Below are 22,503 nucleotides of genomic sequence, written 5' to 3' on the forward strand. Positions count from 1 at the left end.
ATTTTTTACATGTAAAATGCTAAAATGGTGCAACAAAGAATATTTACTTACTTACTTATAGATTATCAAAGAATTTTAGACACGTATTTTTTCTTTTTTCTCGTAAACGAAAAACGACGACGGTACAGTGCATTGAAGTTTCGCGTGACGTCACGCCTAGGTACAATTTTTACTTAGAAGTGACGTCACAAGCCCCCACTCCTGAACTTTGATGCTCTATATCTTTGTATTTTTTTCATTAATTAGAAAAAGCGAAAAATATGTGTTCAGTATTTTTAGACGATCTGACTGACTAAACAGAATGCCATTATTGTTATGTAGTGTATGCTATTGTGCCTCTCATATTAGGGTGCTCTTCCACCAGAGATATGCGTGAATGTTTTTGATATCCACCAATCAGCTTAGTAGAACTCTTTCCCCTGTGCTATACTATGTGGACCAATGAAAATGATTGGTGAACGTCAAACGCACTCAATATCGTCTTCCAAATGGTGCAACAGTTGCTTTTCATTTACCACGCACGTTAAGGCATTTAGTTTTAGAGAAACTTCTTTGAACCTGGGCTTCTTTGAACAATCAGAGAACATTCAAAAATAATAGTCTCGAAAAATTTGTCAAAAATAAAATAAAATCTGTATTATTTCCGTCATGGCATAATATGCTTTACCAACAAAACTACAACATTAATCCGTAGCCCAATTCCGAGTATAAAATAAAGAAATAAGTACCTAATCAAGTTATTAGGTGCGTAACCAAAAGTCCTTCTACGTTATTCAGAATAAAATTGTATTAGTTTCACTTACGTTTTTACCGCACTGAAAACTGTCACATGTCGCACAAAAAACCTATAGTGATAACACATGGACATCACACACGTTGTACTTATAAAAATCACCACAAAACAATATCAATCAACACGCGAATAGTGCCGCTGCGGTCGTGTTAGATTCTTCACGCAAATCACTGTAAGGCACTTCACCTCTTCCATTTATTATTTCCCGAAAGTAATAAAATTTTACTATCAAACCCACTCTGACAAGACATCAAAATGACAATTATTATATGCGAGTATACGAAGGTTACATTTAATTATCTTTGGTAGTAGCCATAAATATTGCACTCTTTTTTAATCAAAGCGCCTGTCAAAATTGAATAGCAAAAAGTCAACCACGCTTGCGACGACTAAATAAACACCAGGCGCGTTTAACTGAAATTGAATGTAAACCTTTTTAATTGAAATATTATGTTTATTTCCCAGGCTTCTTACAATACTTTCTTGAATTATACAATTTTAGTTTTCAGGCTATGAAGTATTGTTTGCTTTAGTTTCCTTTCTTGGGGTCAGTCGTCCTCTCGTCGTCCTTTACGAGATAAGATCAGGGGCCTATTGCATAACAATTTACAACTCATATTACAAGCGGTAGTCCCCCTCCAATTCATTTTATAAGAAAGAGAGTTCCGCTTGTAATACAAGTTGTAAATTGTTATGCAATAGGCCCCTGATCATAAATTGTTTTCACATCTTATCGTGTCCGCTGTCCGTCCGTCACAGCTATCACTTCTGCCTTGTCGCATACTTTATTATAGTTATTGTCAATGTTTTTGTTAATTTTAGAGACATACATTTTACTGGAGAGGCAGCTGACACAGGAGCGATAAACTAAGAGTAAATAAAATATAGGTATACATAATACATTATCGCTTTATTATTCTTAAATCTACAAATGCGTAGGAATTAGGAAAGATTCTTATTATATGGGAGTTCCATACTGGGACCTTAGGTATATTATGTATTGTTAAATTGTTGTACATATGATGTTGGTGTGGGGGATATCCTACAGGCCTATTATCGTAAATTCGTTATATTCAATAGTTGATAATACCCTATAAATTCTATTATAGTCTTTGACTCAGGGAGAATAGAGGTACTTTGACTGCTTTATCTGTCAAATGTCAAAACCAAAATAATATTATGTGTGTTTTCTAAAGTGAACGCAATAATTTGCTTACCAATAAGTAAAAATCTACTATCGTATTTAAACCAGAGTGCAGGTAAGTACCTACCTCATTTAAGTAAAATCGGTTCCAACTTACAACATCAATGACTAGGTACTAGTACTCCAATAAGTACCTAAGGGCCACTCGCACCAACGAAAATTGAGGATTAACCTTTGGGACTGTGCCGAGGGTTAACCCACCATTTCATATGGAATTCGACAGTTGACAACCCACTAACCCTGAATGAAGTGGTTGGTGCAAGTGGGCCTGTGTATCTTTCAAGAAGGACCACGTGCTGGTAACCGTTTTCTATATTTAGTTATCAAGCTTTAACAATTATTAATGCTGTATATAAATTTAAAAGGAACATCTGCCTTGAGATTGCCAATATGTTTGTCGAGATTCTTATGAGACAATTCGCCGGAACGACTATCGGGTCAATGATCGTCGAATCAACATCCCACATGGATTGATTATCCTAGGACACCCCAGGAGCACAGGCCCTCCACAAGATCCTTCCACGCCTTTCTATCTTGAGCCACCGCCTTGGCTGCTCGCACCAAGCACCAAGCTCGACCTGGCACCGCGCAGCTCGTTCTCAACGCTCCGCCTCCAGGCCCCGTGGCCGAATGGCATTTCTGTGACGCGAAACGAAAACGAAACTCCGCGAAAGGTAGTCTGGCTGTGTCGTGCCAATACGCAAGAGCGAGAGATAGATAGCTACGAAAGAGATTTTATCGTGAGCGTTTCGTGGGCGTTTGTGCATTCTGCTACGCACACTGGTGTGTAGTGTGTACGGGGCGTTTTGGGCTCGCTTTCATCCTTGAGGCCGCCACTCAAAGTCGATACTGGCGCTGTTGGTAGCTCCTCTTCGAAGGGTATGACCGATCCATCTCCATTTCTGCAGAGCCACTTCCTGTGCGATCGGAGGTTTCTTTACATATTTCTTCATATTTTACAAGAATGATATCTAAAAATTTCAGCTTACGAGATTTTACGACGGCGAAGTATAGTTCACACAAATGATTATTATATTGACTCAGCCGTTAATAGCTTATATACTTTCCATCTCTGACCTACATCTTAATACTTAAGTCGCAATGTCGAGTATCGTCTGACAGTCGAAGTAAATAGATTAGCTCGTAAACAGATAAGGGTAATACAATTATACGTTACAATGGTTTCCTGGCGTTCGAGACAGTTTCGCGCGGATCTTTTGACGGGCAACATGGCGACGGGTGAGTGTTTTAATTTTGAGTAATGTTTAGGCTGTAGGCTTGTGTAGTACATGTACTAATAGTACGAAAGACACGATTCCCTGCACTGTACTAGACCGAACTACTCCCAAATGATTCTGCTCTCTAGTGCATTTAGTACACTCACACCGCAACAGAATGGGAGCGAAGAGCCGAGGAGTGACAATGACAGCATAGCGATCCGTGTTATCCGACCGCAACCGAACTAGAACCGACTAACGCGCGAAAACGGCCGATCAGCTCCCGGCTAGTACGAGCGAGCGGTACTGTACGGTCTGTACGCCACATATGCACAATTTGTCTCTCGCTCTCCGTGTACTACTGTACTAAATGTCCTAAAAGAACGAACTAGTACACTTCAGAGATCGTACTAGTTGGGACCGATCTTTTCAGTGAACGAGCACTACGAGCAGGCACAAATCTATTAGGCACACCTCGAACTATGACTACCAAATATATGAAAGAGGCGCGTTCCTACGTACACAAGCTCGTGTAGGTGAACGCGTACCATGCTTGTTGAGTGAGATATGACAGATCGACTGGTTCCGTTTTTGTGAGGTGGTAAGGTAACGGAGAGCGGGTGGGCGGCACTTTCAGCGGGGAGCGGGAATGGCCATACTGTACGATAGTACTCTTTATTATACTTTGGTATAGGTAGGTTTGTTCGTACAGCGCCGCATGATGTGACAGGGTACGCGCGGCATCTGACAAGCGAGAAGGTACGATTATAAGCGAGATAAGCGTAGGAATGTAGTGTAGAATCGTTCCCGCTAGAGTGCTGTACTGGGTACGTAGCCAAATGGCACAAACGCTCACGAAACGAATCGCTCACTCGTAGATATCTATCTCTCTCGCTCTTGCGTATTGGTGCGACAGAGCCAGACTACCTTTCGCGGCGTTTCGTTTTCAAGTTTGGAGAAACCCTACGTTGCCTGTGGAAAGAAGGATACAGTCCGCTATACAAGCTTGTATTAAACATAAACTTATTACTGACGAAAACGAACATTGCCATGCGAAATACAAATAAAACTTGAGCATTATCTGTGTAAGGATAACCATTGTAAACGAGAGCAGTATTACAAGGTAACGTGTATTATCTAAACTAGTTTTTTCCTGCGGCTTCGCTCGCGTTAAATTCGCGAAAATTGCGGAATGGTCCATACAAACGTCCACCCACCATTTTAGGTAAGTGGGGGGGTCAGAAAGAGACAAAAAGTAGCCTATGTCCTTTCAACTATCTCCACATAAAAAATCGCGTCAACCGTCGTATTAAAACGAAAATAGCAGGCATTACTCCTTGGCAAGGAGACCTTGACTTGTGTCCCGTCGTCCTAATTTTGGTAGTAATCTTGTACAGTCAGTGTCAAATACATTGTGACTCGATGCCCTTTGCTATATACAGTCGAGTTCATAAATGTGTGTAGGTACAATTCTTCACCTTAACTCTATGTAATAAGGTGAAAAAATGTTCACACATTTATTGAACTCAACTGTACTTTATGTAAACCTTACGGTATAGAGTAACTAGCTTTTGCCCGCGGCTTTAAAAGTAGCCTATGTCACTCTCCATCCATTCAACTATCTCCACTTAAAAAATAAAATATATTCATGTCTCCGTTTTACCACATCTCGGACACTGGCGATCAAATATATGAAAGAGGCGCGTTCCTAGCGCACATTCTAAGCTCGTGTAGGTGAACGCGTACCATGCTTGTATGAGTGAGATATGACAGGTCGACTGTTCGCGTTTTTGACAGGCGGTAACTGTGAGGTAACCGAGAGGGGGTAGGCGGCACTTTCAGCGGGGAGTGGGAGTGGCCATACTGTACGATAGTACTCTTTATTATACTGTGGTTTTACCGTGAAGGACGGACAAACAAACAGACACACACTTTCCCATTTATAATTTTATTATTAGTATGGATTACATGTACTGACATACATTAGGCGTTCGATAAATAAGGTGTTACCAAATTAGTCACGGATATTTTAAGGGGCGTTATTTAACATCATAACAATTAACTGTGTGGTGACGGGTGAAGAATTTCACCATCCCCTTTCTTCCCGTGGGTGTCGTAGAAGGCGACTATGGGATATGGGTTAAATTGTGGCGTAGGCGAGAGGCTGGCAACCTGTCACTGCAATGTCACAGTCTCGTTTTCTTTCAACCCCTTATTTGCCAAGAGTGGCACTGAAGCTTTAGTAGTTTCATGTGTTCTGCCTTCCCCTTTATGGGATACAGGCGTATGTGTATGTATGTATGTAAAACAATTAACTTTTACTACAAATTAAAACAAAATTTTCATTTTTGCTTTTATTTACCGAACAAAAAACATAGATATTATAATTTATTTTCTAAATAGTCATGCCCTTTAATGTAATTGCATGTCAGGATGTTTAACACTGTCTGTTATGTTACGTTTAACAGTGTCTAGAGAGGTCTCATTTCACTATTTTATTAACAGAACAGGGTGTTGTAACGTAGTAAATTTATTTCCTAGTTTTCTCCAAAAAAAACATAACAAAACCTGTAATGTTTCATACATAAAATATACTCCAATAGCGGAGTACTATCAACCGTAAAAATATCCTTGACTAATTTGTTAACACCCTATTACCTATATAATCCGAACTAAACTTAATTGACACTGGCAACTTATAACTAACCATACAAACTGACAAAACCTACAGAAACATTAGAAACTAAACAAAAGCGAATAGCTTATAAACAATTTCATTTCAGAAAAGTTAATAGACCAACCCGTAGCGAGTGAAATATTTATATAATTTATACCTAGTTGAGTTAATATTTTTATACCTAAGTTTTAAGTCGAATGCGAGAACAATATTTAAAGTTATTTTATCGTTCAACTAGGGAATAAACCTATTATGTTTTAGTTATGGGTACAGTCGAGTACATAAATATGTGTACATTTTCTCACCTTTTCACGAGTTAAGGTGATATAATGGTAAGAAAAATATAATGTTTTTGACTTTCTAGCTAAGGAATTTATAAGCGACCATATAAACAAACTAAGCCAACTTTGACAACTCGTATCTTAAAAACTACTGATCCGATTTCGATTCGGTTTTTAGTTTATAATCATGAATCTATTTGTCTTTAATTTTAAAAATTCATATATCGATATTATACATTGTGTCTACCGTTTTTTGCAGTTATTCAGTGTGATACGAAAATTTAAGTTTTTTTTTTAAAACAATCTTACATTTTTTTCCCAATTTTTTTCAATATTTTTTTTAAGTTACATAAATCAATACCTTTCAATTGAAATATGTTTTGTCAAAATCGGACGACGTACAAAAAAATTAGATTTTTTTTTCGGTTTTCGTAACAGACCGCGCTACGCTCGTCGTCCTAAGGGATGAAATTATGATATCCTCGGAATTTTTTATTTTATTTTGAGTTGTACTGTCACTATGTACTTTTCTGTGTAAGAAAAATATATTATTTCTGACATTTGACGCGCGGATTTCTGATTTGAAATATATTATTTCTGATCTGACAAACTTTGGCAACTTGTATCTTAAAAAATGCTAATCCGATTTCGATGCGGTCTTTAGTTTTCAACTATGAATTTATCTGTTTTTGATTTAAAAAACTCATATATCGACATTGTACATTTTGTCTGTCATTCTTTGAAGTTATTCAGTGCGAGACGTAAATTTACTTTTTTTAATTTTCTTCTTACTTTTTTATAATAATTATTTTTTTCAATTTTTTTTAAATTACATAAAACAATACCTTTCATTTGAGATACGTTTTGTCAAAATCGGACGATACAATAAAAAGATAGAATTTTTTTAATTTCATAAAACACTTCGCTACGCTCGGTTTCCTAAGGGATATTTCGATATCCTCGGAAAAAATCTCTCGGAAAAAAGTGCAGTTTTTGGCCAAAAATTCTCTATAACAAGTATGACTATACATCAATGTCGAAATCAAGTCGGCTTCGGGTTAGGCGTAAAATACACAAGGGTATATGAATATAGCCGCGTAAGCCGTGATCCACACAGAAGCGACGCCGACGCAAGTCGTAAGACGCGGAACGGACGCCCGCGCCGCGCCGCCCGCGTGTAATTTAAATAAAACCGGCCAAGTGCGAGTCGGACTCACCCCTCGAGGGTTCCGTACACACTCAATAGTTAAAATAATCTCATGTTTCTCGTACTTATAAAGACTTGACTAGAATTACAGGTATGTCTTAACTTCATATGACCACTTGGCTCACCCTCTCATGTAGATATTATGCTATCCATAAAATTCCGAGCGCCTTAGACCAACTCCAAGCATGAGTAGTCCTACATGTACTTATTGAATCATAGACATACTGGAATGGCCATAAAGAAATTACTCTCACTGAATTTTGCACCAATCTGCTCACAATTGGCGAAATCACACTAACGTCTTATTCCGATTACGACCATATTTTGTACGAAATGTTCTGTTTCCACCAAACTTACTTTTGAAATATTGTTCAATAATGATAACTCGTAGTTCTGTACAACCCACCATTTTTACAAATATTGAACAAGCTGCTGTCAAATAATTTTTTTGACACGTATTTAACCAGTCGACTAAATAATCAAATTTCGGCAGTTAAAAAAAAATAGAAAAGGGTATTAAAAATAATAGTTTGGCGACTACAATGCGGCCTCAAAATATTTCAATATGGGGTAGCATTTTAATGTCGTTACGGCTACGGTTTATTCAAACGCGATTAGGTAACAACTATTTATTAGGCAACTGAATTATTATATTGGAAACAATCCGGCTGTCTATTAATATAAAAAAAAAACCGGCCAAGTGCGAGTCGGACTCGCCCACCGAGGGTTCCGTACAAACTTTCTTTCAAACTACCTAGTAAAAATAATCTCATATTTTCATATAACTCTAATGACTTGACTAGAAGACAAAAGTATAGGCACTAATGAGTATTATAGTGTATAGCGCCATCTCCCGGTCAATTTGCCAACTAATTTGCGCGACCTGGTTTTTCAGGGATAATTCTTTATAATGTTAACCGATTTAAACAGTTTTTACTTTATTGGACAGAAGATGGTTTACGTCACATCTCGTATTAATTTGAAGTACGATATACATCCGCAAGGGTGGGTAAATTGAAAGTAAAAATCTGAAAAGTTTTTTGTGAATTAAAAAAAAAGTATTCAAAATACAAACACGATTATATTTTTCCTGTAATATATATCATAAAACCAATGTTTACTAAAATTTTCATAATTTTTCGTTGGTAAACTTCGGAGATAAAGGGGGGGGGGACGGTATTTTTTTTACATTTTCCTTCAAAATTCTTTTTTTTTCCTCAACAAAAAAATTTTAAAAAATAGCTTATTTACGTTCAATTTGAGCTCTTTTCAACGATACCCCACTTGACCTAGTAACTTGAAATTTACAGTTTGCCCCCCTTTCATTTTGGCCATTTTCTACAATTAGAATTAATATATTTAAAAAAATTATACTTTCTATTTGTAGAGATTTACAATGTTCACAACTATTCCAATTTTCAAGTTGATAGCATTAGTAGTTCTCGAGATATTTAGGAATGTGACAGACGGACAGACAGACGGACAGAGTCGCACCATAAGGGTTCCTGTTGTACCTTTTTGGTACGGAACCCTAATACAGTTCTTTTAAAATATTTACATAGCAAATTAACATAAAAACTACATTTATCTTATCTTATCTTATCTTAAATCTGCGGGGGCCCTTACGGATACACTTCGACCCATCGGGATCTTTTGTGCAATTACCCCCTACGATCCTAAGATCCTTCAGCTATTCAGGAGCTTCTCGACCATCTCCACGTATCGGATGATGAGGCTCATGGGTAGCTCTCTGAAGTCCTTCGGTGCCAGGTAGCCTGCTCCAAAGTTCTTCATTCTTTGTCTGGCGAGGGCGTGACATTCACACATTAAATGTCTGACGGTCTCTTCCTCTTCGCCACACATGCGACAATCAGTGTTGTCGGCGTGTCCCATCTTGGCCAAAATTCCTTTGACCCCGTAATGGCCTGTGAACACCCCCGTTATAATTTGGAGTTGTCTTTTGCCTAGCTTCCCTAGCTTTTTGCTCCATCCAGAGTCTACCCTCTGCATAAAGAGCTTTGAATGCTTCAGACCAACCAGGGCATCCCACTCTTTTTGGTGACTAGCCTTTGTTTGGTCTTTCATAGCCATTCTGATGGTTCCTTGTGAAAGGCCCACATAAGGTTCCGGACCTATGAAGTTGTCTTCAGATCCGGCCTTGGCAAGTTCATCAGCGTTTTCATTGCCAATGAAGCCTTCGTGCCCCGGTATCCATACCAGTTGCACCTTGTTTTGCCTTCCAAGCTTGTTAAGAGCTTGGATGCCGTTTAATACCAGTCTAGAGGTAACTCTGGGCGATGTGAAGGCTTTGAGTGCCGCTTGACTGTCGCTGAGTATATAGATACCGTATATTAACCGATTTAAACAGTTTTTACTTTATTGGACAGAAGATGGTTTACGTCACATCTCGTATTAATTTGAAGTACGATATACATCCGCAAGGGTGGGTAAATTGAAAGTAAAAATCTGAAAAGTTTTTTGTGAATTAAAAAAAAAGTATTCAAAATACAAACACGATTATATTTTTCCTGTAATATATATCATAAAACCAATGTTTACTAAAATTTTCATAATTTTTCGTTGGTAAACTTCGGAGATAAAGGGGGGGACGGTATTTTTTTTACATTTTCCTTCAAAATTCTTTTTTTTTCCTCAACAAAAAAATTTTAAAAAATAGCTTATTTACGTTCAATTTGAGCTCTTTTCAACGATACCCCACTTGACCTAGTAACTTGAAATTTACAGTTTGCCCCCCTTTCATTTTGGCCATTTTCTACAATTAGAATTAATATATTTAAAAAAATTATACTTTCTATTTGTAGAGATTTACAATGTTCACAACTATTCCAATTTTCAAGTTGATAGCATTAGTAGTTCTCGAGATATTTAGGAATGTGACAGACGGACAGACAGACGGACAGAGTCGCACCATAAGGGTTCCTGTTGTACCTTTTTGGTACGGAACCCTAATACAGTTCTTTTAAAATATTTACATAGCAAATTAACATAAAAACTACATTTAAAATTTATACACGGCACTCATCACCTAAGCTGTAATTTTAATTAAAAAAAAGATTCTTGTAAAATGTATTTTTTTTGTTGCATTAAAATTAAAAAACGGCGGCAAATTCAAATCTTGCGCTCTTTTTATGATACCTGTTACAATTTGTGAGTGTGTTTAGTAAAACGTCCCACTTTGTCGGTTACCATTAAGACGAGATTTACTTGTATCTTTATGTGAATAAACTGACAAAGCGGCTTTATAGCAATCGACAAAGTGGGACGTTTTCCCGTGCACACTCACATTTATGATAATTATGCACCCTGTACAAACCAATGTATATGGCTATTCCTTCTAGTCTTACCAGTTGAACCACTGGGAATTTTCTTCCCAATAGACTTATTGTTAGTACCTAAGGGCCAGGTAATAGGTAGGTTACCTTTAGACACAGTATAATAAAGAGTACTATCGTACAGTATGGCCACTCCCGCTTCCCGCTGAAAGCGCCGCCTATATACCCCCGCTCGGTTACCTCACAGTTACCGCCTGTCAAAAACGCGAACAATCGACCTGTCATATCTCACTCATACAAGCATGGTACGCGTTCACCTACACGAGCTTAGAATGTGTGCTAGGGACGCGCCTCTTTCATAGATTTGATCGCCAGTGTCCGAGGTGTGCTTTAGATGCCCGAAGCCGAAGGACAAATACCAGTGTAGCTCCGTCAAAACAGTTGTGTTCCGAAAAATAATTATAAAAATACTACACTATAGGGAATAAATAGGTCTGGATCTGGCAGGCAAGTGTGGTCGCGCGATAAATAATAAAACATCAGGCCGTCCCTATCGTACTTACAAATAGTGCAGTAGGGCCTGCCAGGTCACTATTCCTTTATTGTATGTCATATAATATATGTCGTTTATGATTCCGTATCATAAAAGCTATCGCTTGTGTCTATTTTAACCACAAACAAACAGGATAGTGCATAATTTATCCAATTAGTTAGCGAGGGCTTAGTTTAATCCGTTCGACCTATTAGAGAGGCCTATTTGGTATTTTATGTGGAAACCTATCAAATTTCTGGTTGAAATCGGGTTTGACCGGTATTGTTGACGTCACACAGATATATACCAGGGCGTGTAACCAAGAGTACGATCGTTCTCGAGACTAAATAGCCGGTGTCCTATTAAACTGTACCTCTTAAATTGTTTCCAATATAATAATTCAGTTCTTCTTCTCGTGTCGATGGTTTCTTTTCTTTTTATATTAAGCGGGACCAGAAGGTCGCGACGCTTATTGCCCTGTCTAATAATAATTCAGTTGCCTAATAAATAGTTGGTACTCGCGTCTGAATCAACCGTTTGTAATGTACGTTGTGACGAAAAGTGCGTTGTGACAGAGGAAGACTATGTTAAAAAATAAAAATTAAATTGTAAAGATATGTAAGCCCTTTCTTTGTTAGGCCGGAAACTTTTGGACCGCACTACGTACTTATCTTGTCTCACTAAGGGTCTGCCGTATTGGTGAAACAGAGCAAGTTTAGTATCGTTCGCCACGGAGCGTCACCGATTGTATTCTTGGCTACGGGCCCGGGGTCTATGTTTTTGAAAACAAGGCTACATTATGCGTATTAGGTGAGTTTTATGTTATTTTTCTGTTTTGTCTAAAATGAGGCACTGTTTTTATTTTTTTGCCTGCTTTGACATTTAAATATTTGATTACAATATGTCTGCATATTTAATAAGGTACAGGAGGGCAATTGTGACTGCAGGTTAATTTCACGTACTTTAATTAAAGTCGTGTGGTACATGTGTTCCGTGTCCATAGTTGGGCATAACATCCATACTAATATTATAAATGGGGGAGTGTGTGTGTCTGTTTGTTTGTCCGTCTTTCACGGCAAAACGGAGCGACGAATTGAGCGTGATTTTTAAGTGAAGATAGTTGAAGGGATGGAGAGTCACATAGGCTAATTTTTGTCTCTTTCTAACGCGAAGCCTCGGACAAAATCTAGTTGAACATATTTCGATTACCTACTTGAAATTATGAGGTCCATATAGTTTAATGATTTTTTCAGTACAGATGGTGTTTTTTTACGCACTAGTGCGAGAAGTGGTTCATTATATGCTAGGTCGAAACTTTGGAGGCTCATCTGTACAAATTCGAAACTCGTGTCGATTTAAAACACTCCCTTCGGTCGTGTTTTAATTTATCGCCACTCGGTTCGAACTTCCTTTTTTACGCACTTGTATCGTAATGTACTATTTCATGGCATTTGTGCATAAGCTATAATGAAATGAATGAATGAAAGCTATTATGAAATATACATTTCCAATACTTCAAAACCTCTTACGCCATATTGATTAACCTAATTACTTTTAATCAAGGATTTATCATTGAGTAACAATTCCCTTAGCTTAGACGATCGTTTCCTAACGCCTGTTCATTTCTTAAGACGCTACGGGAGCGAAAATTAGCATTTTCAATGGAAAGGAGCTAGTCCCCGTTTCAATTTGGGAATTTCAGTTAAATATAGGTACTAGTGTTATTAACTAGATTTATCGAAAAAAAATTGTCCATTAAGAACAACTCAGTTAAAAGATATTGCGAAAAAATCTTTAAAATCGAGGTCCCGCCGAAAACCGCTCTCGACTGTTTCCTCCTTCAAAACTTATTTAAACGGAACGAAATTTGAGAATCTGAGTAACAACGATCTGTGTCGGACCGTTTAGATTTTTTGGCTAATTGTTACCGATCTTGAGTATCACACCTAGGGTATGCAAAAACCGGTTAACTTAAAAAACCGGTTAATAACCGAGACTTTTCCTTCAAAACCGGTTAACCGGTTATGGAAAACCAACAGCACATGAAACATGTTAACAGAAACAATTAAAAAAATATAGTTTGAAATATACGGTAGACTCCGGTTACAACGAGTTGAGATCCGGATATCCGGATATCCGAATTATCCGGATATCCGTTGAATTTGAGATCCGGATCCGAGGACTCATAGGATCCGGATAATACGGATAATACGGATCCGTTAAATATGGCCATCGATCCACACCAGAAAGAGTTTTCGAATAAAACTTATGAATTATTTCGTGTATTTTGTAGCTTAAAATGTTTATTCACTTTTATTTCATTCAAATACTACAAAATATAAAGATAAAGATAAGATAAAAGATAAAAGACATTTATTCATGACGCTCACAAACACGTACGTACATGTACACACAAGAATAGGACAAAAAACAGAGAACAGAACATTAAGTAAGTGCGCATCACGAAATGGACCCAACTCAGCATAATGCTAGCTGGAAGCCAGCGCTGGTCTTCCGTAGGGCCCATTCGGTGATGCCACGACAGATAACAAACACACAACAATAAAAAGAAAAAGAAAATGAAGAAAAGAGACAGAAAAAATAAAACTATTTACATAAAAAAACCAAGAATACACATAAATCACAAAAAACGGGAAAAAAAGGAAAACATAACAGAACACAAATTTTAATAAAACATTATCAACTACATTACATTGAACGCGACCACATCAGCTGTCAGCCCAGCCTGCCGCATCTAGCGCCACCCAGCCCAAATATCAAGTTGTTAGGTTAGGTACATTACGCTATGCGAAGAATCTATGAAACTAATATGTATTAAGTACTTAATGTTTCTTAAGTAAACGAAATGAACAGTAAACCATCGTTTTTAAAACTGCCGTCGTTAGTCGTTACTAACTGGATGCATCCCGACAGGAATAACGATAAATTATTAATTTTGTATATAAGCAGAAACGAATGAAATGGATGCTTTTAAGCTTAAAGAGAAATTAATTACTTTTATAAAAATGTTATAGGCTGAATCCAAAGCCACTTTTTTTTTATGAGATGGGAGGCTAACTAACAGGCAGGTAGCCCGATGGTAAGCGATCACTCCCGCCCATGGACTCCCGAAACGCCAGAAGGATTGGAGGTGCGTTGCCAGCCTTTAAGCTGGGAGTGCTGTACGCTCTTTTCTTGAAGGTCTTATTTCTCCGGAAATACCGCTGGCGACAATTCATTCCACAGTATTTTGGAACCACTCAGCCGATTTCTATTAGTTTTATATATATAATAATGGAAGATTGTTCTAATACAGCCGGATTTAATGAGCTACGAGTATTAAAGGTTCAGGAAGTAGGCATTGAAGCGTAATTTCATGAAATTGGTACATGATAACTAAATATGTGTGACATATTTTACAAGTGTAATACTTTTTGTGTAGTTACATATTGTCACTCCCTGGTCCAACGATTATTTTAACTTTTTTTCCTACTTCTGCATGGATGTATTGGCTGTGGTTACAGAAGATTGACGTCCCAGTAAATATGGAGGTATTAGTGAACACTAAATTACCCTGTTATCTTATGTTAAACAAAAATATTGGCCTACTGTTTAATGTTATATGCTGTAAAATGAGAGTGACATTAATTATGTTTAAAAAGTTTGTCTAAAAAGTTAATGACACAATAATACACTATATTTATGTCGTTTTGTGAGTTAAAATTATTTTATTTCAGTAACAGCAGCTTTGATTTGACGAAACCCCTATAAAAAGCTAACTTTTCAACTCGGATCCGTTTTATCCGAAATATCCGGATATCCGGATCCGTCATATTTTAAGATCCGAAATATCCGGATCCGAAAAATCGGCGGATATTGCAAACCCTAACAACGACGCTCAAGAGACCGCTGATATTACGTCGTACTAACCGGATGTCGTACAAAACGAATTTCATTTCTTTTAATTAAAAGTAATATCTACATCTCTATTACTGACACATTTCAATCAATAGGTTTATTCACAGGGTATTATTATCATAGTATTAAATACCTTATTTTATTGTAAAAAAGTAATTTTTAGTATGCGTGCTTGCTCATCATTTGTAAGTAAAGCTAGTTTATACGCAATCGAAAAATACAAATTGTGTTCTATTTAGCTTATAAGATTAGACCCGAGGCGAACAAATTGTTAAAATTTTAAAAGCAATACTCCAAAAAGCTACATGGCCACAATGTAATCTTGCTACTTGTTGTAGGCAAGACAGGGGGCCGTGCTCGGGTGGAAGTAGCTTTGTTTCCTCAATTTACTAGTAAAACTAAAAACGTTGTCGCTCGTCGTTGCAACCGGGCTTGATAGATGGATTCTGTGTAAAATGTGTCGTAAAAAGCGGCTGGTCGTTAAAATCGGAGTCGTAATAAACGGATGTACTTTCATACTATCACATACGAAAACCAAATAAATACCTGTGCTTATGTCGTTGTAAGAGGTTGGACGTTAGGTCTATGCGGAGTTGGAATATACTAACCGGACTCTACTGTATTGTATAAAATGTATACTCGGTAGTAGACTCGGGACTAATTTTAAAATAAAATCATTACAGATAATAATTTTGTCAATGAAAAGATTGAAAAGTAATCAATATATCTTTATTATTACAAAACATTAAATAATTACGTATTTTGGAACCTTTTTATGCTTAATTTTCCAAATTTTGAGAAATAAATACAGTTTCGGTTATTAACCGGTTAGAGACTATAAAAACCGGTTTTTAACAGAGGCCAAAAAGTCCCGGTTAACCGGTTTTTCGGTTAACCGGTTAACCGGTTTGCACACCCTAATCACACCTTGTTTGAGCCATATTGAAAAAGGCCGTTTTTAGAAATTTTTGATTGGCTCTAGCGTCTTCTAAAATAAAAATAGCAAAAAAATCAAAACGGTCCGACACAGATAAAAATAATAATAATCTGCGTTGAAAAAAATCATTGCTCCATCTTCAAAAACCAGGGAGGAAATAGTCGAGAGCGTTTGTATGGAGAATTGACCTGTATCGTATCGTCTTAACGTACCTAATTAAAATGTCACCGTTTCTTCTTGCCAAGTTGCCACTAATAGTTTTCCCCTGACCAGCCTCCAATCTATGGTTATTCTGCAACCATTATTTTTCCTCCAAGAATCTATGGTTAGTCTATAGCCATCATTCCGATAGGTAGCTCGGGAATGCCGTTTTCCTCTGTATTATGGCAAATAATACTGTCCTTTATAACGATACTTAGCGCTGTGGCGCTAAGGGGTTTTGTCATGGCTAATCCTGATGGTGAGTTGTCTTTTCATTCCATGTGTGCTGTAGGGCCTAGCACATGATGGCCGCGACAGTATGTCGCCGCGAGATAGACTACCCGTCCTTATGTCATTAGTACAGTTAGAAGAAGACGTGTCATCTATCTCGCGGCGACATACTCTCGCGGCAATCATGTGCTAGGCCTACTGAGATTATGTCGTTACACTCGTTACTGTGCAGTCAACCAATTTGAACCCTAGGCCACTGTAGAACTATATCATAGTGACGTTATAAGTAAGATTGTAAGAAATCTCTTACTGCTTGTCATTTTGACACGGTTGTAGAGTGGCCTAGGGTTCCAATTGGTTGACTGGTCACCGTACATAATATAATATACTGTGGTGATAAGTTTGTAATGTTGTTAATGTATTTCGACGACCGGTCTGGCGCAGTCCGTAGTGACCCTGCCTGCTACGCTGCGGTCCCGGGTTTGAATCCCGCTAAGGGCATTTATTTGTGTGATGAGCACAGATATTTGTTCCTGGGTCATGGATGTTTTCTATGTATATAAGTATTTTTATATATATATCGTTGTCTGAGTACCCACAACACAGTTTTGGCATTGCGACGTTTTAGGAATATGGTATTATAAAATTTGCTTGCAAGGAACCGTAATCATTGTAATCAAACAAACAGACACACATTTTCCCATTTACTTATAATCCATACTAATATTATAAATGGGAAAGTACGTGTGTCTGTTTGTTGTCCGTCATTCACGGCAAAACGGAGCGAAAATTGACGTCATTTTTTAAAGTGACATAGGCTACTTTTTGTTTCTTTCTAACGCGAGCGAAGCCGCGGACAATAGCTAGTATATTTTTCTATATTTTAAACAATTATTTTATTTGTTCTCTTGTTGCATTAAAAACGAATGGTAGCCACTCAGGTATAGATTAGATATTAAAAGTGACGTTTCGTTGAAACTCGTTTTTCTGACTTTTTATTGGTGTATTGTTTATGTACAGAAAAAGACACAGAATAAAAACTAACAGTCCACACGATTCTTGACACATACATTTTGCTCGTCGCTTTTTGAAGTTAAGGTACTTTTTTGTCTGAGTGCGTTAGAAGAAGGGTAGGTACCTATAGTTTTTAGCGTATGTATGTCTATTTCTTTGGAACGCCTGTACACTTGTACAGCCCAAACGACTAGATGGTTTTGACATGGGTGTGTTGAATAAAAATGTTGATTCGTTTTTTTTTTCACCAGGCGGCGGTACTGAAACGCCCGGTATTTCTGATTGCAAACTCAAAATCCATTAATCATAATTATATCGACACTGATTGGTGGATTCTGCCGGCATAACTGAATGGCAATCGTCGACGCCAGATGCCGACAGATATGCAGTCTGGCTCTGTCACGCCAATACGCAAGAGCGATAGAGATAGATTTTTTTATACCACGTCGGTGGCAAACACGTACACGGTAATAAATAGATAGCTACGAAACAGGTGCCGTAGCCGAATGGCATTTCTGCGACGCTAAATGAAAACGAAACGCCGCGAAAGTTAGTCTGGCTCTGTCGCGCCAATACGCAAGAGCGATAGAGATAGATATCTACGAGCGTTTCGTTTCGTGAGCGTTTGTGCCATTCGGCTACGCCGGCTGAAGTTAACCGTTCTACGTCACATCTCTTTTCCGATACGCTAAACGCTTTTCGTTCCGTTGATGAGACACTCTTAATACTTGCCAGTGTACCACTGTTCCTTGTACGCTGTGCAAGGCAATATGGGTATATACCCGGCCCGCGTACATCTAATTCATTCTAAGCGTTCGTTGAAAGCATGTCTCTGTTGCTATTTTCACTCTTCGTTGCTGCTATAGGTAAGTTTTTTTTATATATTCTAGCGACTGACCAAATAATAGTTTTATTTACAATAAGCTGAAGCTGATTGCAATATCGAATTAACCAAGTATTTCATTTTATGATATTATTTACTTACATATATTATATTTGCCAATTCAAGATATACTACATACTTACTATAATGATTTATTTTATCGGGAAAATAACAATGAATAAATAAATTGCGAAAATATTGTTTGAAATTTATCTTACTTTATTACTAGCAAAATACTTTAAGTAGATTGTCATTGTGATAATAATTAGTGAATTAAAATGAACTTTTGCTTCATGCCTTAGTTAGAATACCCAATTAAATAGTACAGAGTTGTTTTTTTTATTATATTTCTTTGTTTAACAACAAATGGGGTCTTATTCCAGTAAATATATACTTATATATAATAATATATATATAGTGCGGTCAGTTTTTTTGGACAAAACGTATCCATTGTTCTCTTTTTTCATGACCAGGCCAAAGAAAACAGCAAAAAGTGAGCGTGCTAAAAATACAATTTTACTCAATAACTATTAACAATCAATAAACAAATAAACTTTTTTTTTATATTATAGTAACATAATTCATAAAGTAGTAAGTATAGTTACCTAATAATTTTCCAAATTGAAATAAATATATTTCGCAAATCTATTAGAGGTGAAACACATTAGAAGGAACAATGAAAATGGCACATCTGCGCGGTTAACTTTTTAGTCTATGATTGCGTCACCTAAATCGCGGCAGCCTCGCTCCATAGATGCACCATCATGGCTTAGAATGTGTCCGCAGCAAATTGTGCTTGAAAATGTTCTAAGCACAATTGGGCGGTCAGTAGCGCTTCATCCGCCGTGTCGGCAACATGCCTAAGTGCTCCGTAAAAAAGTGCAAAAATAACACCTTATATACGTTAAAAAAGGATGACGTATCGTACTTCCGGTAAGTAATTGTTAATAATTTTATAATGTTATGCATTTGTGGCCAAAATGGCTTCCTAACTTACTAAAAACATTTATTTTCTAGAATAATTAAAGTAAATTCCTTGATTTGGTCTTACGCTGTTTGTCTCTTTCTCTCGCGCTATACTAGTAATGAGCGGACGGCGACAAAAGATGGATGAAGTGGAACATAGTTAAAAATGGAATGATGGAGTCGCTAATTTATATTTTTTGTAAAAGAAGCCTATTTCATATTATTAGTGTATGTATTTATTTATTATTATGGACCAATAAGTCTGAAATAAATGATTTCAATTCAATAATATTAATACATATCTTATAAATTACTTTAATTATAAAAAGAAACAACCCGGGAATAGCAAATTCGTTTTTAAGTAATAAAAAAGGTTTTTATTCCAGATTCCCAAAACAAGACGTTGAAAGGGAAAAATGGCGCAAGATTATAGCTGAGGAGCGGAGAGAAGATTTACCCACACAAAGCTTTGAAAGAAATTACGTAGAATAATAAATTAATGTCATCATTCAATTCTTCTTTGTTTTAATAGCTACTTAATTCATATTCTCCAAGTGCACCATCCCTCACACACACCACATACAATCCCTCAACTGTTTACCTTCACATAATCGCTACACATACACTCACTACACGCACACACACACATATGTTATATATATTAGACGACCGGTCTGGCTCAGTCGGTAGTGACTCTGCCTGCTAAGCCGCGGTCCTGGGTTCGAATCCCGGTAAGGGCATTTATTTGTGTGATGAGCACAGATATTTGTTCCTGAGTCATGGATGTATCCTATGTATATAAGTATGTATTTATCTATTTAAGTATGTATATCGTCGTTTAGTACCCATAGTACAAGCTTTGCTTAGTTTGGGGCTAAGTTGATCTGTGTAAGGTGTCCCCAATATCTATTTATTTATAAACATACATACATACACACACACACACACACACACACACACACACACACACACACACACACACACACAGACAGACAGACACACACACACACACACACACACACACATATATATATATATATATATATATATTTTAAACAGTTTTTCGCAAAAATACCGCAAATTTCCTCATTCTCGCCTTTCATCTCATAGCGCGACTCCCATGATGCCTCTGTCCATCCTCGTTCCCAATTTAAAAATGGCGTTTAGATTGTTGCAGCGCGAACGAAATTAAACTTATGTTGGTTGCAATAAGACGTAGATTTGTTTAAAAATATGCACACCTGCGATCTGCGGTCATAAAATTTTATGGCTTTCGCGATGATCACATTCATTAATGTCATAACCGCCAATTGCTTGCATTTGAAATTGAACTCTAAGTACTAAGAAATAACGTTGTTTTTGTAAAAAAATTTTTACTACATTGCGAAGTTTTCGTTTGTCAACTAGACGCACACATTTGCAACTAAGCGATCGGACACTTTTGAGTGTCGAATTTGTAGGCGATAGTGTATCTAGGGAAGTTTAAATCGATGCCTCGCTCCCGCTCGCGTGTTCGTAGAATATTCAGCTGTCAGCCGATAATATTTGTTTGTGTGCGTTAATAATGTAGGTATACGTTTGTAGTAGTGTGCGTGACAAAAATGTCGTTGTCGTCTATTAAACAGCTGCCAATGATTGAAGCTAGGAACATACTACGCGGACGTCCGTCGTAAAACGACCGCGACCGCGACCGAACAGTGTGCACGGAACAAAACATCCGGCGAGCCAGATTTCGATCGGACGTCCGTGCGCTCAAGGCCACGACCGCGTCCGTCGACCGATAGTTTGCACGGTTATGTGTATTTCCATTGTCCAGATTCCCGTCCGCGGTCGATTCACGACGGACGTCCGCGTAGTGTGTTCCTAGCTTGAAATTCAAATTAGTTGAACAATTTCCATTGAAAAAAAAAGTTTGTAATGCATCGATGTCCGAATTGCGGATACTAGTTTTATCATCTTTTAGTAGATATAATTGAATATAAAATTATTTATTTTGCCTGACACTCTTGAGTATTTTTTATGCCGTTATTTTAATTTTACAATATAATATTTGGAATGTAGTGCTTATAATTATTAAATATAAAACATTTTTTAAATACTTTTTGATACAAAATCATACTTCATTGATTTGGAACAATGCTTTTTATCGGACCTACATCCGACACTATCGTAAGCGTTTATCGGATGTAGGATGTCGATCTGACACCCGATATCGGATCGGAATGATCGGATAATGTGAAAACGGCCTAAGCATTAACCGTTAGTGCGTTTTCACATTATCCGATCCGATATCGGATGTAGGACCGATATCCCATACATTGAAGCCGCCATCTTTGATTTTTGCCTTTGAAATCCTTCCGACATTTGCCACATGTACGACCGATGCGATGCATGCGAAATCAAACCTTATCGATATGGAAGTATGAAGCTCGGAACACACTACGCGGACGTCCGTCGTAAAACGACCGCGACCGCGACCTATCAGTGTGCACGGAACAAAAGATCCAGCGAGCCAGATTTCGATCGGACGTCCATGCGCTCAAGGCCACGTCCGCGTCCGTCGACCGATAGTTTGCACGGTTATGTGTATTTCCATTGTCCAGATTCCCGTCCGCGGTCGATTTACGACGGACGTCCGCGTAGTGTGTTCCTAGCTTGAGACGCGACGATTGCCGACTGGCTAGGATTTCCGAACGCACACGAATGCGCGCTCGGTCGCCGATCTGCGGCGGAGTGGGCCGAGACCTCGACGCGACGCCGCGCTTGCGTCGCGCGAAGCGCAACAGCATTTTAAAACATTATTATTGTACAAATATAATTATTTATTAACAATATATTGAATACACCTGTCGCCACATCAGCTGGTCTGTTGTCTGGTCAATTTTGTCTGGTAAATTGTCTGGTCTTGGTGTTTTAATAATTTTATGTGTTTATAGTCGTAATTTATTTGCGAAGTATTAATTTTATATCTGTATTTTTAAATTACACTATGTTGTGGTGAAAGAAAACATGAAACATCTGATGAAAGGTGATCTCCCATTGTCACTCAAGCGGAGACTCATGGACATGTGCATACTTCCAATTCTCACCTACGGTGCACAAACTTGGTCTTTAACAGCGTCTCAGAGGTCCAAACTCGGGGTTTGCCA

The 22,503-nt window shown here is 37.7% G+C and overlaps 1 protein-coding gene across 2 annotated transcripts in view; it reads left to right on the plus strand.

The window, feature by feature from the left end:
• The first annotated feature begins 3,210 nt into the window (after positions 1-3,210).
• Positions 3,211-22,503, plus strand: part of LOC125241225 (acyl-coenzyme A:6-aminopenicillanic-acid-acyltransferase 40 kDa form) — a 105,901-nt gene continuing 86,608 nt past the window's right edge. The window contains exon 1 of one of the 2 annotated variants that reach the window (XM_048149593.1): positions 3,211-3,236. In XM_048149593.1, the coding sequence (XP_048005550.1) occupies positions 3,227-3,236 (10 nt within the window). In that variant the 5' untranslated portion in view covers positions 3,211-3,226. Of the gene's footprint in view, positions 3,237-18,268; positions 18,372-22,503 lie in introns of those variants that run through there. The other variant, XM_048149591.1, reaches the window with a different exon arrangement.

This window comes from Leguminivora glycinivorella, chromosome Z, assembly GCF_023078275.1.
Source record: "Leguminivora glycinivorella isolate SPB_JAAS2020 chromosome Z, LegGlyc_1.1, whole genome shotgun sequence".
Taxonomy (NCBI): Eukaryota; Metazoa; Arthropoda; class Insecta; order Lepidoptera; family Tortricidae; genus Leguminivora; species Leguminivora glycinivorella.